Source organism: Ambystoma mexicanum, chromosome 1p (genome assembly GCF_040938575.1).
Source record: "Ambystoma mexicanum isolate Mex_15411 chromosome 1p, UKY_AmexF1_1, whole genome shotgun sequence".
Classification (NCBI taxonomy): domain Eukaryota; kingdom Metazoa; phylum Chordata; class Amphibia; order Caudata; family Ambystomatidae; genus Ambystoma; species Ambystoma mexicanum.
The window spans coordinates 732,927,098-732,946,637 of record NC_090921.1 but is presented as its reverse complement, the minus strand read 5'-3'; the positions used below and the strand labels follow the sequence as shown (position 1 = coordinate 732,946,637).

The 19,540-nt window shown below is 43.8% G+C and overlaps 1 protein-coding gene across 4 annotated transcripts in view; it reads right to left on the bottom strand.

The window, feature by feature from the left end:
- Nucleotides 1-12,459: 12,459 nt before the first annotated feature.
- The window catches only part of SHC1 (SHC adaptor protein 1), a 604,616-nt gene continuing 597,535 nt past the window's right edge, over nucleotides 12,460-19,540 (bottom strand). For all 4 annotated transcript variants that reach the window (XM_069650221.1, XM_069650218.1, XM_069650220.1 and 1 more), the window contains 2 exons: nucleotides 17,972-18,213; nucleotides 12,460-17,883 (listed from right to left, as the gene is read on the bottom strand). In XM_069650221.1, the coding sequence (XP_069506322.1) occupies nucleotides 17,755-17,883; nucleotides 17,972-18,213 (371 nt within the window). In that variant the 3' untranslated portion in view covers nucleotides 12,460-17,754. The remainder of the gene's footprint in view (nucleotides 17,884-17,971; nucleotides 18,214-19,540) is intronic.

Genomic DNA, 19,540 nt, shown 5'->3' with positions numbered 1-19,540 from the left:
TCGCCTCGCCACAGGTATAGTCAATCCTTTAGATGACATGTGTTCCTTAAGTTCCCAAAATGTCCAATATCCTAATCTTGTGTGGACATCATTGTACCATGTAGTCATTTTGTAGGTAGTTCAGTACTGGCCCCTAGTCTCTTTTGAATCCTTCATGGTCTCCCTGAATTCTATATGTTACCCATTCCAAGAAAACAGTGTTGTGCTATCACCAGCCATGCCACAATGAATAGGGTCATGAATCCCTGTTTCTGTGTTTTTGTAGGTGTTTTCAACCCCAGCTCACACATCCAAATCTTGACTCCCTTCAGCTCTGCCCCCCTGGAACATCCTTTGCATTTGAGTTATCACCCCCTCCCAAAATAGTTGTAACAATGGGCATTTCCTCCAAATATGTGTCCAGACCCCACCGATTTGAATCCCCTGCAACACCGATCAGATGCCTGGGGGAACATTGTGTGTATTCCTTCAGGGGTGTAGTGCCATTGTAGGACGATTTTAATCCACATTTCCTTCGCCTGGATGAACGGGTTGGTTTTGGAACAGCTCCCCATAGATATTCCCATTGTTTAGTTCAGATCGTCTCCCCTTGGGTTTTTCAGCCATTTCCTCATGTAATTCCACTGAAAGGCTCTTCTTGATCGTTCAGGTATCTATAGAAGTTTGAGTTTAAGCTCTTCGAGCCAGTATGGGTAGTTATATATTTTTCAAATTTTGTCAGATGTGTCGTAGCTGCTCCCTTAATAGTTGGGGTAGTCAACCAGGGTTTCAATTTGCTGTAGTTTAACCTTCCGTCGGGCCGAATACCTGGACACACTACTCAAACGTCCTAAGAGTTTGTCCGAGATACATATCCCTTATCTTTTGGCAGCCTACTCCTTTCCATTTCTTGAATGCCTCCTTCTCTATCCCCGGCCGAAATTCGGGATTCTCGAACATTGGGTAGAAGAGGGATGGTTCCACCGTGAGCACCCCTAGGTCAATGGCTGTATCCCACCCCTACCCTTATTATTCAGCTCATCTTAACATACGGGTGCCTTTGCTGTTTGTTTAGCCACATAAGCCCAGTGAGGGGGGATCCCGCTACCGCCCTGTCTTGCCCAGATTTTGTTTATCCCTTCTGCTGACCATTTTCTCATAACTCGTATCTGAGCAGACTCATACTATTTATAGAAATGTGGAAAAGCAAGGCCCCCACCCCCCCTTGTTTTTTGAGACTGTTAGTGTGGACATTGAAACTCTGGGGGTCTTTTCTTCCAGATATATGACAAAATTGCTCTGTTGAGAGTTTAAAGACGATCTTTGGGACTCTGATCGGCAATGCCTGTAGGCAATACAGCAGCTCAGAAGATAACCTTTGACTCGGTCAAGCAGCTGTGGGTAATTTGCGGTGTATAGTTCCCCATTCTTTTTTGTGAGGGTATGCCTAAATACGTTATACCCTTTACCGCATTTTTCAGTTGTGTTAAAGTTCCTAGCCTCTATAACACTTTCAGTTCTTCCGATAGATTCAGCATTTCCAATTTCTGTCTTTTGATTTTTAATCCTGGTATCGCCCCATAATTGTCTAATTCCTTAATTAATACTGTGAGTGAATGTTCTGGGTCCGTCAATGCTACCAGCATATTGGGCCTTATTACGAGTTTGGCGGTAGCCATGGTGCTATTAGCGCCATGGCTGCCTCCAGAATCGTGTTCGGGTTCCTTGAATGAGGAATTATCGGGTCATTCCAACCTTGGAGGACCCGGTAATTCCTCATTCCAAAAACCCATCCCCATTCGAGCCCCCATGGGGCTCAATGGGGATGGAGCTAATAACGGGCTCGTTATTAGCTCCCTGGTCCCCTTGCGGGACCCGCAAAGGACATCTGGTCTGACCAGATGTTCTGAGCGGGTCCCGCAAGAGAACCTCGTAATAGGGCGGAATGGGTTTACTGGCACCGGCACCATTACCGGTGCCGTTAAACCCATTCCACCCACCTCGTAATGAGGCCCCTTGTCTGCGAACGCTATTGCTTTATGTGTTTCTCCTGCCATTTCTATTCCTCTAAACCGGTCTGTCTCCCGAATCTTTATCAGTAAGGATTCTAAATAGATTGCATAAAGCGATGGAGATAGGGGGCAGCCTTGTTTAGTGCCCTGTTCCAGTGTTACTTTCCCTGTGACTATTCCGTTGAGGGCGATGCGTATCCCCGGTGAGTTATAAGTGGCCCAAACCATTTGGATGAAATTCTCGCTGAAACCATATGTTCTAATATGTGGAACAGCAGGGACCAATCGACCCCATCAAATGCTTTTCTACGTCTAATGGCACTAAAATGGCTGCTTGTCGTGTCATTCCTATTTTCTCCATTAGGTGAGATATCCTACGCGCATTATCAAATGTTTACCTGGATTGTATAAGTCCTGCCCTATTAAATTTGGTAGCATGTGTGTTAATCTATTTGCTAGAATCTTTGTGTACAGTTTTGCCTCAAGGTTAATTAATGCTATGGGGCGATAGGATCCTGGGAATGTCGGGTCTTTGCCGTGTTTGTGGAATACCACCAGTTTCGCTTCATTCATTAATGGGGTAATGGCTCCCTTAATCTTAAATGAATTAAACAATTTTGTAAGGATGGAGGCCAGAATATCTTTATATTTTCTGCAGAAGGTCGCCGGGTATCCATCAGGGCCCGGAGCTTTATTTAGTGGAAGGTTTACAATGGCCTTTTTTTTAGCTCCTCCTCCCTTATTTCTACTTCTAATAGCTTCTTCCGATATCTGTGGAGGTGTAAGCTTCATTAGAGATTTCTCCTGCTCCTGTTCTAATGGGTTATCCGATGGATATAATGGTTCAGAGTATTCCCTAAAGATTTCCTGTTTCCTCAATTGTCATCTTCACCTGCCCTGGTTTATTTTGTAGTTGTATACTTGTCTGAGAACGCTTTTTAAACTGTAGCTGCCTCGACAGGGGTCTGTCCGCTTTATTGGCTTTTACATAGTGACATTGTTTCAGGTATAGTAGTCCCTTCTTGACCCGCTTCGTCTTAAGTGTTTCCAATTGTCCCTGAGCGTGTCTTAATGGCCTTCTTAGTTTGCTACTTGGGTTCTTTGCCATTTCCCCCTGGATATCACTCTGCTTCCCCTCCAGTTCCTTCTTCCAAAGGAGTCTTTGTTTATCCCTCCTCGCCTTGAGCGCCATCAGCGCTGCCTTGAATGTGTCCCATACGGTTTCTTGTGGTACACATCTGTTGTCTCGTTCTCTCTAAAATATTGTTCGATTTTTTCTCTAATATTTTCTACCTGAGTCGGGTCATACAAGAGATCTGTGGGGAATTTCCATTTCCAAAGACCAGTTTTCCTGTTATTGATGGTAATGTGCATACATAGCGGGGCACGGTCGGATAATGAGATTGCTCCCAGTTCGATTCCTCTAACCTTCCCCAGCAACACTGTGGTAGCCCAAATGTAGTCTATTCTAGACAAGGAGGAATGTACATGGGAATAATGTGTATAACTCCGCTCCTGTCCCCGCACTACTCTCCATATATCGTGGAGGGTTAATGTGTCCATCTTCTGCCTTAATCCCTTGGACGGGCCCCTATCTCCATGTGAACTATTCCCGCTCCTATCTTGTGTGGGGTTGCCATGCCATGTTTCGATCCCACGCTAAAATAATGTCTCCCTTGGTGAAGTTCTCTAATTTCGATAGGATTTCTCTCAAGAACCCATCGTGGCCTATATTCGAGGCACAGACTGAGGCCAGTGTAACCATGTGCCTTCTATAACTGTATTCAGGAATATGCATCTTCCCTCTTTATCTACCATCGAATTCTGGACTTGTTCACCTAGCCCTTCTCGGAATGCTATCAATACTCCCGCTCTTTTCTCTCCCGCATTCACTTGGTGTAAGTGAGCGTATCCTCTAATCCGTATTTTCCCTTCATCTTTCTTACATATGTGGGTCGCTTGAAACATTAGAATATCACACGTTTCTCCCTGCAATACATTTTCTATCTTTTTCCTCTTGACCGGGGTATTTAAACCCCTTATATTATATGTCAGTACCTTAAGGTCCTGCATTTTGGTGTTCTCCTGCCTTTCCCCACCTTGTCTCTCCATTCTTTAAACCTTCCGTTTTCCTCTCTGGTGTCCCCAATAACCCCCTAACCCCTCCCTTATTTCCCATTTCTCACCAACAACACCCAACTTGGTGTCCCCATCCCTTCCCCTTCCCGTCCACTGAGGAGAGCCCAGGTTCCTATGAACGCTCAGTGTGTCCGTCGCGCTTGGCCCCCTGAACAACCCAGAGAAGTAGTTGTGGCGAATGCTAAACCGCACTAAGGATTCCAATTTCACCCCCTTTCGTCAGGCTGCATGCATTATATACACCTGTTAAGAGTATTACTCCGTTCCTGGGGTGTAGTTCATGTCCCCCTCTGTTCTTATCGCTCATGCAGTCATTGTTCTCGGTTGTATTTCTAATTTCCCCTTTCATTTCTTGTGGTCATTTTTCTCTTTTTTCATCACTGTTTTCCATTCCCATGGCTTCTGAGTCCTCGGTTTCCTCTTTGCTTTTCCTCATATGCTTCTTCTCCTTCCTCTGGTAGATTCAAAATCTGTATTACCTCTTCACATGTCGTGATTCTATATTGTCCTTCCCATGTGAAGAGTAGGCCAAACGGAAATGTACACTTATATCTTACTTTTTTTGATGACAAAAATGTCACCACTGGGCCCACCCTCTTTTGGAGCGTAGATTGTGAAAGATCTTGGTAAAGTTGTATTTCTTCCCTATTTATATGAATTTGACCCACCATCTTCGCTTTCCGCAGAATTTCTTCTTTTTGACTGTAGGAGGTTATTGCCACTAATCAGTCTCTTGGACGTGCACTTGAGTCTCCATGTCTCTGCTGGCCTACTCAGTGTACACTATCTAGCTGGATCACTTCCTCACTACTGTTTGCCAAGATGTCTGAACATTTGTTGAAACTTACTTCTCAGGTCTTTATCTTCCGTTTCTGCGAGGTTTTTAATCCTGATGTTGGATCTTCATGATCTATTTTCTAGGTCTTCGCACTGGATCTCTAGATTATGTGACTGGTGGGCTAGATGTTGCAGGGCTTCCTTGTTTTTTTGTGCATCTTCTTCCATGTTTTGAACCACCTTTTCCAGAGTATCTGTCCTTTCCTCCAACTTGGCCACATCGACTTTCAGTTCTTGGACCGATTGTTTCATTTCTTCTTTCAAAGTCTTAAACCATGTTTGAAAGGAGGCCATAAATTGATCTTGGAACCCTTTCAACCAAGTCTGCATATCTTCTTTGCATATCGCCATAGCTCCTCCTGGTCTTGTCTCCGTTTGTGGTTTTTGAGTTGCCGCTGCCACCTTCCCCCTTGTCTTGGGCATGTGGGCTCTGTTGTGGTTGCTCTACCGTTCCCTGCTGTTGTATCTCATTGTCCTATAGTAAGCTGAAGTCTCTCCCTGTAGCACTCACGGTTGTTATTTCGGTCTCCATCTCCTTATCAGCTACAGGCAAGTATTCATTTTCGCTGGAATATCCCTTACTTTTTTCTTGTGTCTTTGCCTGTCCAAAATCACTAATACTCAGAGAGGGTCTCTCTCCCATGTTCTCGCCACTCCGGGCTTCCCAAGACTTTTTTCTTACGATCTCCCCTTTGCCTTGGGCCTATCCTCTGATTATTTTCTTTTCCGGGCTATAGGTCTTCTTTAGCTTGCAGAGTCTCAGCTTCTGCAGGGCAGGGTTACATTTTATATCTGTTGGTTTCCCTTGTCCTTTTTTTCCTGCGGGCCGGTTTATGAGCATCCCTCTCTTTTGCCACTTTCTCCTTTTCTATAAGGTGCTGTACATTAGGAGGGCGCTTCCTGTGCTTCCCTCTTAGTCTGTGTGCAATGTCTCTACCTGCGTCCCCAAGCGCCAGACTCATCGTTATTGAGTGTTTTTCCTGTGTGTTCCGGAAGTAGCCTTCTCCTTTCTCAGGGGCGAGGGTGTGTTTCCTATCTCACACCTGGCCCCAGAGTTTTCCTTGCTGTGGGGTTTAACTGCCATTGCTTTCACAGGGTGGCGTGGTGGTTTTCACGCTGCCGCCCTCCGCTCTCGTCATGCGCCCAGTATGGCCCACTGACCAATGCTTCTTTTCCCCCCTTTTGACCGCTTACCAGCTTGGCTGGCGAAGTATCAGCAGCTGTGCCCTGCAATGGCTGGGTAGGCGGTGACTGACCTTGAGGAGTGGGCAACGGCATATAATGACAGCCGATTGCCATTTGGAGTGCAGAGTTGGGAATGCTGGGTGGCTGGAATCATTTGAAGTCTCTTTGGGAAGTTTGCTTTGGCTCAGAAGGCTGGCAGGTGGTGTGTTTCCCAGGCAGGCAAACTCTTCACAATGGGTGGCGGATTGCCCTTTGTACTGGTCATCTGATCACGTGTGAATGTCGTGTGCTGGCAAATTGATGATCAGAAGGCTGGCACTGCTAGTCCTGTGTGTGGCTGGCGGCCCGCTTATGGGTGCAGGTGGAGTGGATCTGCAGACCTCGTTAGAGGACTCAAATCTGTATCTTCAAAGTTGCAGAGATTGCAGCAAAGTTAGCTTGTTAGGTCGACCTTGCGCTGTCGCATAGCCGGTGTCGCCAGTGGGGAGTGGGTGTATGATGACGTGGCCACTTACTTCAGTTCTAAGTGGGGGAGATAATTATACCGCTCCACGTTCTTTATCGCTTCCAATGCGGCCCAGTGGGCAGAGACACTCACGCACGTACTCCTCTGGCGGCCGCCATTTGGGAATTTGCATGCAATGGCAGTATTATATGGCAAATGGCCTGTTAGTTGAATAATTGCATGCGACCACCTTTGCAGAAAAGCCAGTGTTCCGTAGAGATAGGGTGTTTAGCAGTGAAGAGGAGCCCAAACACCACTGCTGACTAGGAAGAGAGAAAGACATGATGGAGAGTCAAATCTGCAAACTCTAGAAGGGGCCTGCTGGTGATGTCAGACACATCCTCTAGGAAACAGCAAGGATAAATCGCGGCCATGTGAGAGGTCGCCACAGCTAGAGAGCAGTACTGTGGAGCGAGTGGACGGAAACGGAGTAACCCCCCCAGTGTACATGGAGCCGCCAATGCTGAGCAAATAAGGACGAGAAACGAGAATATGCGTGGCAACCCACTGGGAATGCTGAGCGGTGTAGGACAGGGGAGCCAGTAGAGTACCTCTGGAGATCAATGCTGCCGTATCAAACCAAAGGCAAATAGAGGCACCTAAGACCATGAGGGTGAATATCAGGAGAGCTGGTGAGGCGCCACTAGAGCTCTCTGAGAGCCAGGCAAGATTTGATAGTGACCATTTTGATGAACGTGTAATAGGGGTAACGATCATATAAATTGAGAGATTACGATAGCTGCTGAAAGTTTAAATGCGTTTATGAAATATACGGAAGTGAAACCACTGATTCTTGCAAAGTGACTGAGACTGAAATAAGTGATGCAAGTTGAAGTGCCCTTTAGTAAAGTGTGTGGTTGGGAGACCACCAAAGTACACTGACCACTGAAGTAAATGGAAGTTAAGAAACCGAAAACCATTGGGGCAAGAGAAAATGCTTGCCAAGCCGCCTGCAGGCTCTGAGAATGTTCAATTCCTTGATAATTGAGAACGTGATAGAAATGATTACTAACTATGCAACATCTCTGGTAAAGTAAGAGGCACACTGGTACAAAAGGAAGGCAAAAAAAGTCCCAAAAAAAACCAACCCAAGTTAAATCAAAACATTGCGAAAGAACTATGCATGATCTGGAATATGCTTTTGTGTGGAGAGTCTGATCATGAGAATGCCATAGTGGTCTCTGGTTCTTTGAAGGTAACTTGCTCTACAAGATTGCCAGCCTGGATCCACTACACTAGAACCTATAAAAGCGTTTGGGGAGCAGATAGCAAATCCGTCTGTGGTTTTAGATTCCTGGTCCCAGCAAGCTGCAAAATGTAGTTGGATTCAATACACCCGCAATCCTAAAGTGGACAACATGGAGGCATGAGGACATAAACATTTGCAATCTCTAGTATAGCAATTCTGAAACTGCCCTTTTTTTCGAAATCTTGGCAGCTGGTGCAGAGAGCCCGATTACATTATAGGGTTGGAAAGCGTCTTTTTCAGTCAGTGTCCCATAGGAAACTAATAAAACATTTGGCTGGGTCGGAATCAGAGTTGATTTTCTTGGGACTGATCCATAGCTTCAGTCAGGTTGAATAATTTGTGGGTCGTCTCTGATGCCTTCTATGAAGACGAACCAATTAACAGTCAGTCTGCCAGGCAGGTGAGAGTAGATGTGCATCCCTTCCTATGTGAAGACACTTTATACTTAATATCACCCAATGTTTAAGTAGAAGCAATGAGTTTTCCTCTCACTATACAGCCTTGCCAACATATTCTAGGACCAGTATAATTATATAAGAAAACTCCAGCCTTAAAATATGAAGGTAAATCCTGGATAGTGGGAGAAACTAACACATCTCTCTTTGGTGAGATGGAATAGTTGTGATGTGTTCAAACCTGAAGGAGGCACCTTACATTGAAAATGACTGTTTTATGCAGAAAAACAGGAATTTGAGATGTAGGATCGAAACCTAATATGGCGATATGCATTCTGCAGGATGAGTGCCCAAAGCCAATCCCCAGGTGCAGGTAATACAGGATTTGTGTTGGCGTTACTATCTTGAAATTCCCCTCCAGAAGAGCGAGTGAAAATTGACAAGCCCAGTATTGTACTGCCACCTGAATTGATTTTCTATTACACTGCCATGAACATAGACTAAAACCACAGGTTCATCTCCAATGGTGGAACAGGCTCCAAGATGCTTTTGTCAGTAATTTTCAGATACAAGATATAAGGAAAGGGCATTGAGACAGCGGTGGAGATGTTGAAGTGGTAAATAGTAGCCATATCTCACAATCAAAATGATCTGTGGATCGTTGGTCACTCCCTCCCAGGCAGATAGAAAAATGAACCATCACTTAACCATCATGTGAATGGGCAATTGGGCAGCCAGGTTTTTGGCTTGGAGCCTGAGGAAGAGGAAACTGAGTAGAAACCTTTTGTAGCATTTGCCTTTTTCTTCCCAGATTACTAGAGGGTCTGTCTTAATGCTTCCTGGGATGAGGACTGAAAGCATAGAGAAGCTTGAAAGGAGTTAGTGTTTTCATTTGTTCGGCCCTTGAGTGGCTGGCTTTCATGCTTGTTTTGAAATACCAGAAAGGGGCTTAGCCATCAAAGCACTAACTTGAACCTTTGGGAATATCGGCATGCCTGCAGAAGGTAAGTCAAGTGCCTTATCGGCATCAAGCAGTAGTTTTGTGCCTCTTAACTAGGCCGGATGGTGGGAATCTAGACAGAGAAACACAGCCCTTCAGGCAGTATCCACATGATTCACCACACCCTTCAAATAGTTCATAGCTACTGGTGTTTCATCTGATAATCACATATAAAAGTTGTTGAGATCCTTCTCAAATGTAGATAGTTAGCAAAGTTTGCCACATCTTTCCAAAAACTTAAATTGCGGGCTGCAAGTATCACAAAGTTTGCTTGCCTTAAGTGAAGATAACTGTTCTGAACATTGTGCTCGACAATATTGTCACACGGTCCGTCTTCTTTATTTAGTGGCCGCGTGGTAGGATCGGCTGGAGCTTTAATCATGCTGGGATTGCAACATCACTGAAGACTGAGTTGGTGGATAAATACTTTTTATCATCCACCTTTGGCAGTATTTAGCATTGCGCTTCTTGTTACTTGGTGCAACAGATGGGGGCGTGTCCCAAAATCCTCCTTAAATAAGTCCTCTTCTATACAAACAATCATTTATTAATCAGGATCAATGTGAATGTACGCAAACGCTCAAAAAGGAATCCCTCGTGTGGTTCAAACAATGGTGTAGCAATAGGTCCATGGGGTAAAGATTGCATATGTTGAAATGCATTGCATTACACAGTCTAGTTGGTAAAGCATGGTGTAGGAATAGATTTTTACTCTGGTTTGTAGCGTGTGGAAGACAAATATAAACCCTGAGCTTCATCTGCCTTGAAGTTTCCCAGTGAATATCTCAGGTTGTGGGGGACCCAATTCAGAACATTCCAAAAGGTAAAGTCAAATCCACTGGAGAATCTGCAGCGGAGGGAGTCAAAATAAAAACTAACTTGAAAGTGTGAGGGTGGACTGATTGTGAAGCAATTGGCGAGGGCCCTTCACCTCCGTCATGTGGATTTCTGGATTTGACATTCAGGCCTGTTGATCAGTAAGTCTATTTAGGATCTGCCATTTTTCCTATAAAGTCAACTAAAATGTTTCAAGGAGCAGAATATGTGGAGACTTGAGGTAGTATACACTATGAATACGCCAAGGGATTTTTCAATGGGTTCCAGTGTTTATGCAAAGTTGTGTTTATCTCAGGATTTAATGAAGCAATTCATATATTCCAAGATCTCCTCCCAGAGAGCCTTGCAAGGCCCAGCCTGTGGCCAGCATTAGGATGCTGAGTTAGCACCCCATGTCGGAACCTGCGTTAGGCTCTGAAAGCACCGCAGATGCCAACACTGGATTTATAGACATTTTAGTTTTGCCCCTGGTATGGTGTGCAGGCCCAAAGAGACTCCAAAAGACACTCCTGGATTTATTGTCTCTGGGCAACTTATTGCCGAGTCAGACATTCCTCCAAGAATAATGGCCTATGTCTTACCCAACTCTTGCCGTCAATGAATGTCTTGCAATCAGTGGCGGTCACCAGCAGTCACCAGGGAGCTATTTCCACCAGATTAGACAATCTCTGACTGACAGAAGAGAGAATGAATGGTGAAGAAAAAGAAGGCCACGCGTGGTTTGGCCTTGGGCACTCCTGGCAGAATGCATGTGGGTTCTGCGTTGGGCTCCATGTCCCTTTGCTGACGCACATTTTTTTATAAGAAACCTTTTTTATTTGGTGGGGGGTCCTCTCCCAAGCACACCCCTATTACACCTACCCCCACACCCCTTTTAACCCCTTTCAACCCCCCCTATATATTTCAATGAGTTTTTTCTAAGTAATTTCTTTGTAGAAAATGACTTTGAAAAACTGTGCGTCAGTAAAACGATGCAATACCCTGCGCTGGAAAAGAAGTTCACAGCAAATATGTCTCTTGATTTTCCATTTTTTAGATCATCATAAAAAAAGTAGGGGGGAAAAAATGTAGAAATATTAATTTTTCAGGATTGCTGCGTGAAGAATGCCTAAGTATCGTGGCAGCAGAGAAAAAAGGTTGGCGGTTGGTGTTTGGGGCTAATGACTACCCTGCGGGTTCTAGTATGTCCCAGTCATGCACCCTGCCATTGGTTTGAATTTCATTAAGTTCCCAAATGTATGAACGAAAGGGGACAGAGGAAGGAGTATCAGCAGTATATGTGCTATGGTGGTAGTGTATCAGGGTTCAGTGTATTTTATTTTATAAGAACATAAGCAAAACCAAATGTTGATGGCAGGAAGGTTTTGAATAAATCATAACTACGGGCACAGATCTGGACACCCACCAGACCATTGTTTTTCAGGCTGCCAAGCCAGTACCAAAGGGGAAAGACCATATGCAAATCGGGCTTGGTTTCAACCCAAAAGGCCCAAGGCACCAAGCACGATTTGCATATGGTCTTCCCTCTTTCTGTAATGGCTTGGCAGGAGAAGAATGATGGTCTGGAGGGTTGTCCAGAGCAATTCCATAGGTTAAGATTAATGGTAAACCTCCCAGCCATCACCCCTTTTGTTTTTTTATAGGAACATGACTTTGTTCCTCTGCTTGTAATTCCACCCTAAGTGTCATGGTTAAGTCTACAAGAGGATCACAAGCTTGGTGTGTAGCTTGGGACCCAAGGTACCTCACCTGTGATGCCTAAAGATGGCTAGGGCGGTTAGTGATTTTGGGCAGAAAGGATTGTCCTGGCAGTTCAAGCTGTACTGTCTCGTTTGGGGTGACAACAAGCCTGACTTGCATTATTTGTATACTTCTGTAATGGTATCGTAGACTAAAAAACAATGGAATGGAAGGCTTTCAAGAGCAGTTGCCAGTTATTGGAATAAATTAAAAGCATTTTTAGCCATCATTCTTCACAGTTATGTAGTTTATTTCAGAATCTTCATCTTTCCAGACAGGATAATTTACCCTCAACTTGAGGTGATTCTTTGAGATATTATCTGGGTAAAGGTAGACCAGGGTTTACAGGAGGCTGCTAGATTGCATACAAATGTACATCAGAGTGTCAGTGGAGTAGGTGCAATGTGTTTTATTTTTATGCAAAGGTGTATGATACTGTTCACGCCCAACATGAAACAACTTAAGAACTGTGTGCCTCACTCATATGCCAATGAACACTTCTTTTTCAGGACCTGCAGGTTTTGCAGAAATTCCCTTTACACAGAAACCACAGTACACTGAAGAAAGCCTTGGCAAGAGTCTTTTTCATAAAGAAATACTGCCTTTAATAAGCATTGTGTTTTTCTTCCTTTGGTATGATCAAGGCCCATTAACAAATAAAATAGAAATATACAAAGAAAACAAAAATAATACCAGTAAGCAAAACATTTCAAATCCATAAATCAACCAATAGTCATTAAGAATATATTGTGAAGACAAGCACCAAGTGGTGCTATGATATGCAATGGTGTGATAGCTACACTTTGGTATAAGGATGTGCATGCAAGAGATGTATACAAACCGATTTACACATCAGGAGGTGGGAAGACAGGCGAGTGTACATGTGTAGATTGGGGCTCTGGAGTAGGCAATGATGTGGACTGCGGCCTATGTTGTAGGAAGCAGCAATGTTCAACCATGTTTCTGAAGGGATCCCACCACTTCTATTTTTCAGACACCATTGGGTGGTGCCCCTCAGGATGCAAGTTTGACTGTTCTCAAGAACATCATCATAAAATTCAATATTCTTTATGTGGACCTCTTACCCCCAGAAAGAATTAAAAAAATAAAACCACAAGTATTTTAGAAAATATTTGGGTGGGGTAAAGTGGGACAAGTCACCAAACATGATGTTTTTACAGGGGAGACTGACTGTTCTCTAGGAGAGAGCCACCTCCCAAGGAATTCTGATATCCCAATTAATAGACACCAATATAATTGGCCACTTACTGAGGACCACGCTGAGTCTGATTCAGTTCACAATCCAGCCTGCACTAATTACACGCAAAATGACTATCGATCCACCTGGGCAACTATGTAGTTTAAATAAGACACCAAAGTGAGAAGAGGTCCTTGTCAGATATTGGAAAGTTCACTTTTACGAGACTGCAACAGACAGGCAAAGGACACCTTCTGAACTTTGAGTATTATTCAAAATGCAGTGATGGATCTGTGAAAGCTGCTGACAACCTGATGTCGTAGCCTTGAAGCGCTCTCTTTCAGAAAGACACATGTCCCAAGCCTTCGTCAAAAAAAGTGCTCCAAAGAGATTGGGTGCAAGGGGAATGACAGCTGGCAGACTTAAGGGGAACCCACACGGTCTTCAAGAAAACAAAACAAAAAAATAAACAGCGCAAATGGGCTTAGTCACCAGAGGGCAGTTTGTTGTCAAGGCGCCATTGTCAATGATGTATAATGTTGGGCTCTGTATGCCTCAGACAAGACCCAGTGTCTCTGGACATCATTGAAAGGCTTAGGTGACTGGGTGATGATGAAGGCGCGTCGAGAGCAGATCCAGAAGACAGCCTTTGGCTAACAGGAACGTTGGCACACGTTGGTTCCTGTGCTTTGCCAATGAGATGAGTCCACTTGATGTTCAATGTACAGTAATGCTTCTGGTTGATGGAAAGCATTAACTAATAGCGTTCCTGTGCCCTAAAGTTATATCAACAGTTCTAGCACCCTCCTGATGCCAGGTATCATGGATGTTCACAACAAGGACAGTAGGAGGTCATCAAAAGTTCTGCCATCATGAAACTAGTCGAGCTGATAGCAGAGCTCCAAGAGGGAAAAGGCACACAATTTCAGTCACAGGCTGATGGTAAGTGAAATGTGTTGTGCTTTTGGGAATTGACTTGCTGTGTTCACACTCAAAGGTTCCCTCTCAGTCCATGCTACTGTGCTCGCCCTAGGACAGCATTGAAAGCAGACGCCCCATAATTACCTTTTACAGGACTTGAATCCTACGTCCCCACAAGCACAAATGCTAGCAAATACTGTCCAAGGCATCCCCCTCCACTCCTCTTGCAAAGAGATGGCCAGACCTGTGGTTAGGGACCAAACCAATGTGCAAACTGAAGAGCACAGCTTTAATACCAGCTTCCCTAATTGATGCAATCCTAGAAAAATTCCTTTAGAGACACAGCGTTCAGTTTCCTTACCTGCCAAAATTGGCAATACTTAAAATAATAATGTCAAGAGGGCAGGTGTTCTTTTTTTTTTTAAAACAAAATACCTTTTGCACCAGACACGAAAACATTCTTGAGTGCTCTATAAAAAAAAAATAAAAACAACCAGTACTTGAACACTCGAAAATGATCAGAAAAAGTAATCACCTGTCCCAAAGCATTCCCTGGGGGGCAAATCTTCCTTTTTATGCGACTAGAAAGAAATATCTATTTAGGCTGAATTCCGGGTATTTGTTCTGAAGGGTTGACGGGTCTAGACTGGAAGTCTGCGTTTTGGTCTGATCAGAGGTGCATGCCCTTATTTTTCTGAGCAAGTAAGCATTTCATGCACCACTAAACTATCAATGTAAGTACACCTGGCTGGCAAAAAAGCTCAGTGGGCTATGTGTCTGCTTTAAATAGCTATACTTAATTAGCAGGTTTAATATTAACCAATTCTGCAAATTGCAAGGGATCAACCTTTGCTATGTATATTATACAAACGTTCAGCATGATGAATTTCTTAAGAGGGACGTGGAAGGGAAATTACTGTCCCCAGGAGTGAAGAAAAGAAGGTAATGAAAACAAAAAAAAAGACTAGCAAGTTCTTTTTAAACCCAGAGTTTCACAGAGACTGTGGAAAACCTAAACAGTGAAACTTAGGCTGGAGGAGAGGGTGTGTTCTGGTAAACATTACTTTGGCTTACAACAGAGTGGTAAGCATGGGCTTCGAACTGTCACCAACCTGCAAATTGTTTGCATGCAAAATATATGATGGATGTTTGTAATGGTATCAGCCGCTTTGGATCTGGGGCCCTGATAGAAACATCAGCCCCTGCAGAAAAGCAATAGTATTTTCCACTGTCTGATCCTCCCCGATGATGAAAGGGACCAATGTTACCCTATCACAGTTATTGCACCTACCACCCCGCCTGAACTTTATTCTCATCTTGTATTGCACAATCATTAAAATCTCACATCCTTTCAGGCGTGGAAATCTTTGATTGGACCGACTTTCCCCTTCGTCCTTAAGCCACAATTAGGGTTACCACAGAATAGTTCTGGGCATCCACTAATCAAGGTAGCTGCATGTTCCTGGTCTGGAGACTAGACCAATAAGGATTTTAAAAAAACTATTCTTTACCAGCATTAACAAAATAGGCTACGAAATTGACTTAAAACAGACATGCAAATACAGCAACAAAAAAGGATTCTCTAATGTGGCAACGTCTCCAAACACTAATAAGAAATATGCTTTAACAATTCTGTCATATTCCGCGGGCCCCCACTAGACTGAAAATCCAAATGAACTTAGTAAAGACTGAACTTTGGTAGAACTGTATGGTACTGTCCTATTGTTTTTGTAGTTACTTCTGTGAAGTTTATTTTGGTTTATATGACTTTTTACTTGTACTCTAAATTAGAAAAAGGCACTCTCTCCTCTAGGCCCATTACGAGCGTAATGTTTGCTCTGTGGCAAATAATGGAAATAATAAGAGGACAAACAGGGAAACCATACTTCGAAAGGGGACAGAATCAATAGGCGTCTAATCTATTTAGGGGTCTAACCTATTAAACTACTACCCAACAAATATTCTTGCGATTTTTGAAGAAAGAAGAAGGCCTTAAAAAATGCAAGGGTTTTTATGACGCTGGACATTTAGAAAAGGCAGTTACGCTCAGGTATATCTTGGCAATGTAACTAAAGATATATAAATAAAAATCTTCATAGGGGGCTTTCCCTTTTTACATTTCTAAAAGGCGATCTATTCAAATATGGGCAATTAATGGATTCGGTAAGAGTTGCTGGATGTAGAAGGACAGCTGCCCCGTGACCAACAATGTACCTGCAGCATGCTGTTAAATCCTTTTACAACACACATTGCTTCCTGTTGGCGCCTGGATGTCTAGCCTGGAACAAGGATGTCTAGTTATAGAGCAGACATACCTCTATATAAACAGGTGGTATTATAAAACTCGATTAGATCAACCTTGGAAAGAGGAAAAGATGGGTGAACCATCTTGTAATTTCGAGCAGTTGGGTCTCTGGGCAGGTGCTCAACCCACTTTGTAAATAGCAAAATACTTTTACACTAACCGTTTTTGGTAAATAAATTCAATTTAAGATGCATGATAAAAATCCTAACCAGTGTTTTAGCAGGGCTTGTGTTGGTTGCAGAAAACACTAGACAAACGGACAGCACTAGGGAGGATAAATCTCCCCAGATTAACAAAACCTTCTGCGTCAAGGTGAAGTTAAATTATAACATGGAATGGAGTATGGCAACTATTAAAATAAAAACTAAGCCAATAAACAGAAAAATGTTAGAAAGATGAAAACCCAACCCAGCCAAGTCAATATATTCAATGCTCTCAACCCGAATAGCGAATCAAATCCTTCAGAATCAAAGTCCTATCACAAAATATTGTAATAAACTTTGTCGGGCCATATAGCTGGATGGCTGTGCTTCAAAGCAGTTTGCCAAATCCAAGGTAGCTTGAAGAGTTGGCAGAGTATGTCAGAAGATTGTTTTAATACTCTGAATCTGCTCATTATAACTGGTTGTTATAAGAATGCAAATAAAGTAGTCTAAAATATATTCCACTTGACCCAGTTCTTCTTTGGCAGGTTTAGCCACATCACTGACACCCAGCTGCCAAACAAATGAAAATGCATAACGCGATCTTTTAAAAATAAAGAATATCAACTTCTCTGGTAAATATCACCAAAAGCTGAAGTGAAAAGCTCCTTTGGCCGAAGTCTTGTCACGTTTGATGCAACCAGCAAGAGTGTGAACACAGAAAGTACAACTCCCATTAACATGTAATTGTGCAACTGGGAGAGTAGAACTGGGTGCAGTGAGGGACGCTGTGTGACCCAGAATGTCTGTCCTCAGCACCTCCTGAGATGGAACATGGACTATTCCCTTTTAAACATTAGGAGTGATGAGCACTCCACACTCTTGCTGTGAGACCATGCTCAGGCAGAGACACTTCCAAGAGTATTGGGAAAACTGCGGCTGCACATTCTGTGCCCCCTCCATGAACAAAAGTCATACCGCTTATAGTTTGCTGGAGCATACCAAGGACTCATGAAATCGCTACTGAGGGAGTTCATCCCAAGAGGAAGATTGTATGAAATTTTTCGTGGAGTGCAAAAGAGAGATTGTGTGCAAGAGATAGCATCTGATTAGGGAAATATACCCATCTGCCGAACAGTAAAATGTTGGCCAGGTTCCTGCCAGGTAGAAAATGTTCCACAGTACCAGCAGCGAGCTGTGGTCATGGCAGTGTTGGATAGTGGTCCCAGACTCCAACATCCAGAGTAAACGCAGATCGGGAGTCCGTTTGTCTCCAGGACGGAACCATTTTCATGCCCCACTACAGAGCTCATACTCTCCTCTCAACGGGCTGCTGGAGGCTCATTTCACTACCCGCCGAGATGATGGGTAGGTGATTGTCCATGTGGTAGCTGATGAGATGGCTGACGCTCTCAAACCGGTGATCCTTGGTCCGGACCTACAGTCAGAAAGAATATAAAATTTCAGTAAATGAATCACATGTTAATCTAGGTTCACACATTTCTATCGCACGTTCGCCAACTCACCACTCCTTCAGGATCGACTAGGAGAAGGTGCTTGGGCTGAGAGTTCTGGAGTCCCGTTAGCACGTACTGGCCGGGCGTGGTAGTGCTCTCCCGCACCAGGAAGTCCCCATTTCCCCTTAGAAGCTTTTCAGCATCCTTACGACTCATTTTTCCATGGTACCAGGGCTCACACTTCAACTGCTCTTCCATTGAGGCCACTGCCTGAGCTGGAGGGGGTACCCGCAGAGCATCTTCAAAAGGCTCTATAGAGAAAGCATGAGGAGAGAATCATAAAATAGGCAGGACAGCCATAATCAGACGTGGCAGCGACAGCTCAAAGGGTATTCCAACATTTAATCACAACCTCGACCAACGCACTCCATCAATGCTGAGAAGTCACATTATTTCTTTTCAATAGCAGTTGGTGAATTTTATTGGTTCTATAAAGAACACATGCTACTTGTGCCCAACAACAATTATGAGGCCAACATCAAACAATATGACATAAATTACTTATCGTAAAAGCATTTCTGATGGTTGTATCTGCTTAGATTCACATGCTGTGCATATAGTCCGACATCCAGTGGTCACCGCGGAGTATTGCATCTTGTTTTTCGAGAGTCGAAAGGGGACGTCCACATAGGCGTGTCTGTAACACTATCCCTATAGTGATGTGTAGTGTACCCAAAATCCCTCACGTGTCGAGGTCCCTCTGATTGTATTTTTTATGCCATGAAGGAGCCTTATGACTAACGGGAGCGAGTACAGAAAAAGAGAAAGTAATAAGATGTCTATGTTTCTTCCATCCGAGCTGGGAGGAAGGGTGGGCGCATGTGAATCTAAGCAGATACAACCATCAGAAATGCTTTCACTGTAAGTACTGCATGTCTTCTGATGTTTGTTAATCTGCTTAGAATCACATGCTGTGCATAGACTAGCAAGCAGTACCCGGAGTTGGAGGTGGGTTGTGAGAAGGAACAGTAGAGAAAAGATGTCTTAGTACTGCTTGTCCCGCCTGTGAATCAGAACTAGAATGAGCATCTAGACAATAGTGTTTTGTAAAGGTGTGTGCAGAACTCCAGGTTGCCGCTTTGCAAATGGACTCAAGGGGAACATTTGCAATGAATGCTATGGATGCCCCAGTGCCTCGAGTAGAGTGTGTTCTAGGCTTGAAGGGCAGTTCTCTCTTAGCAGGAGTGTAACAGAGAGTGATGCACTGGACAATCCATCTAGAGACAGTGGATTTGGAAACTGCATCTCCTTTTCTTCCTGCCGCCACTGAGACAAAGAACTGATTAGTCTTTCTTAGTGGACGAGTTCTTTCCATATAAAATATTACCGCCCTGCGCACATCAAGTGTGTGCAGGCTCTTCTCTCCCAAGTTTGAAAGGTTCTGAAAGCACGTTGGTAGTTCTATAGACTGGTTGACATGAAACCTTGAAATTAATTTAGGCGCAAACCTAGGGTGTGTGCGTAGAACCACCTTACCTTTGGGAACTGTTACAAAGGGGTCTAAGATAGAGAGCGCATGTAGTTCACTCACTCTCCTGATGGAGGTGATAGCTATTAAGAAAGCAGTCTTAAGAGTGA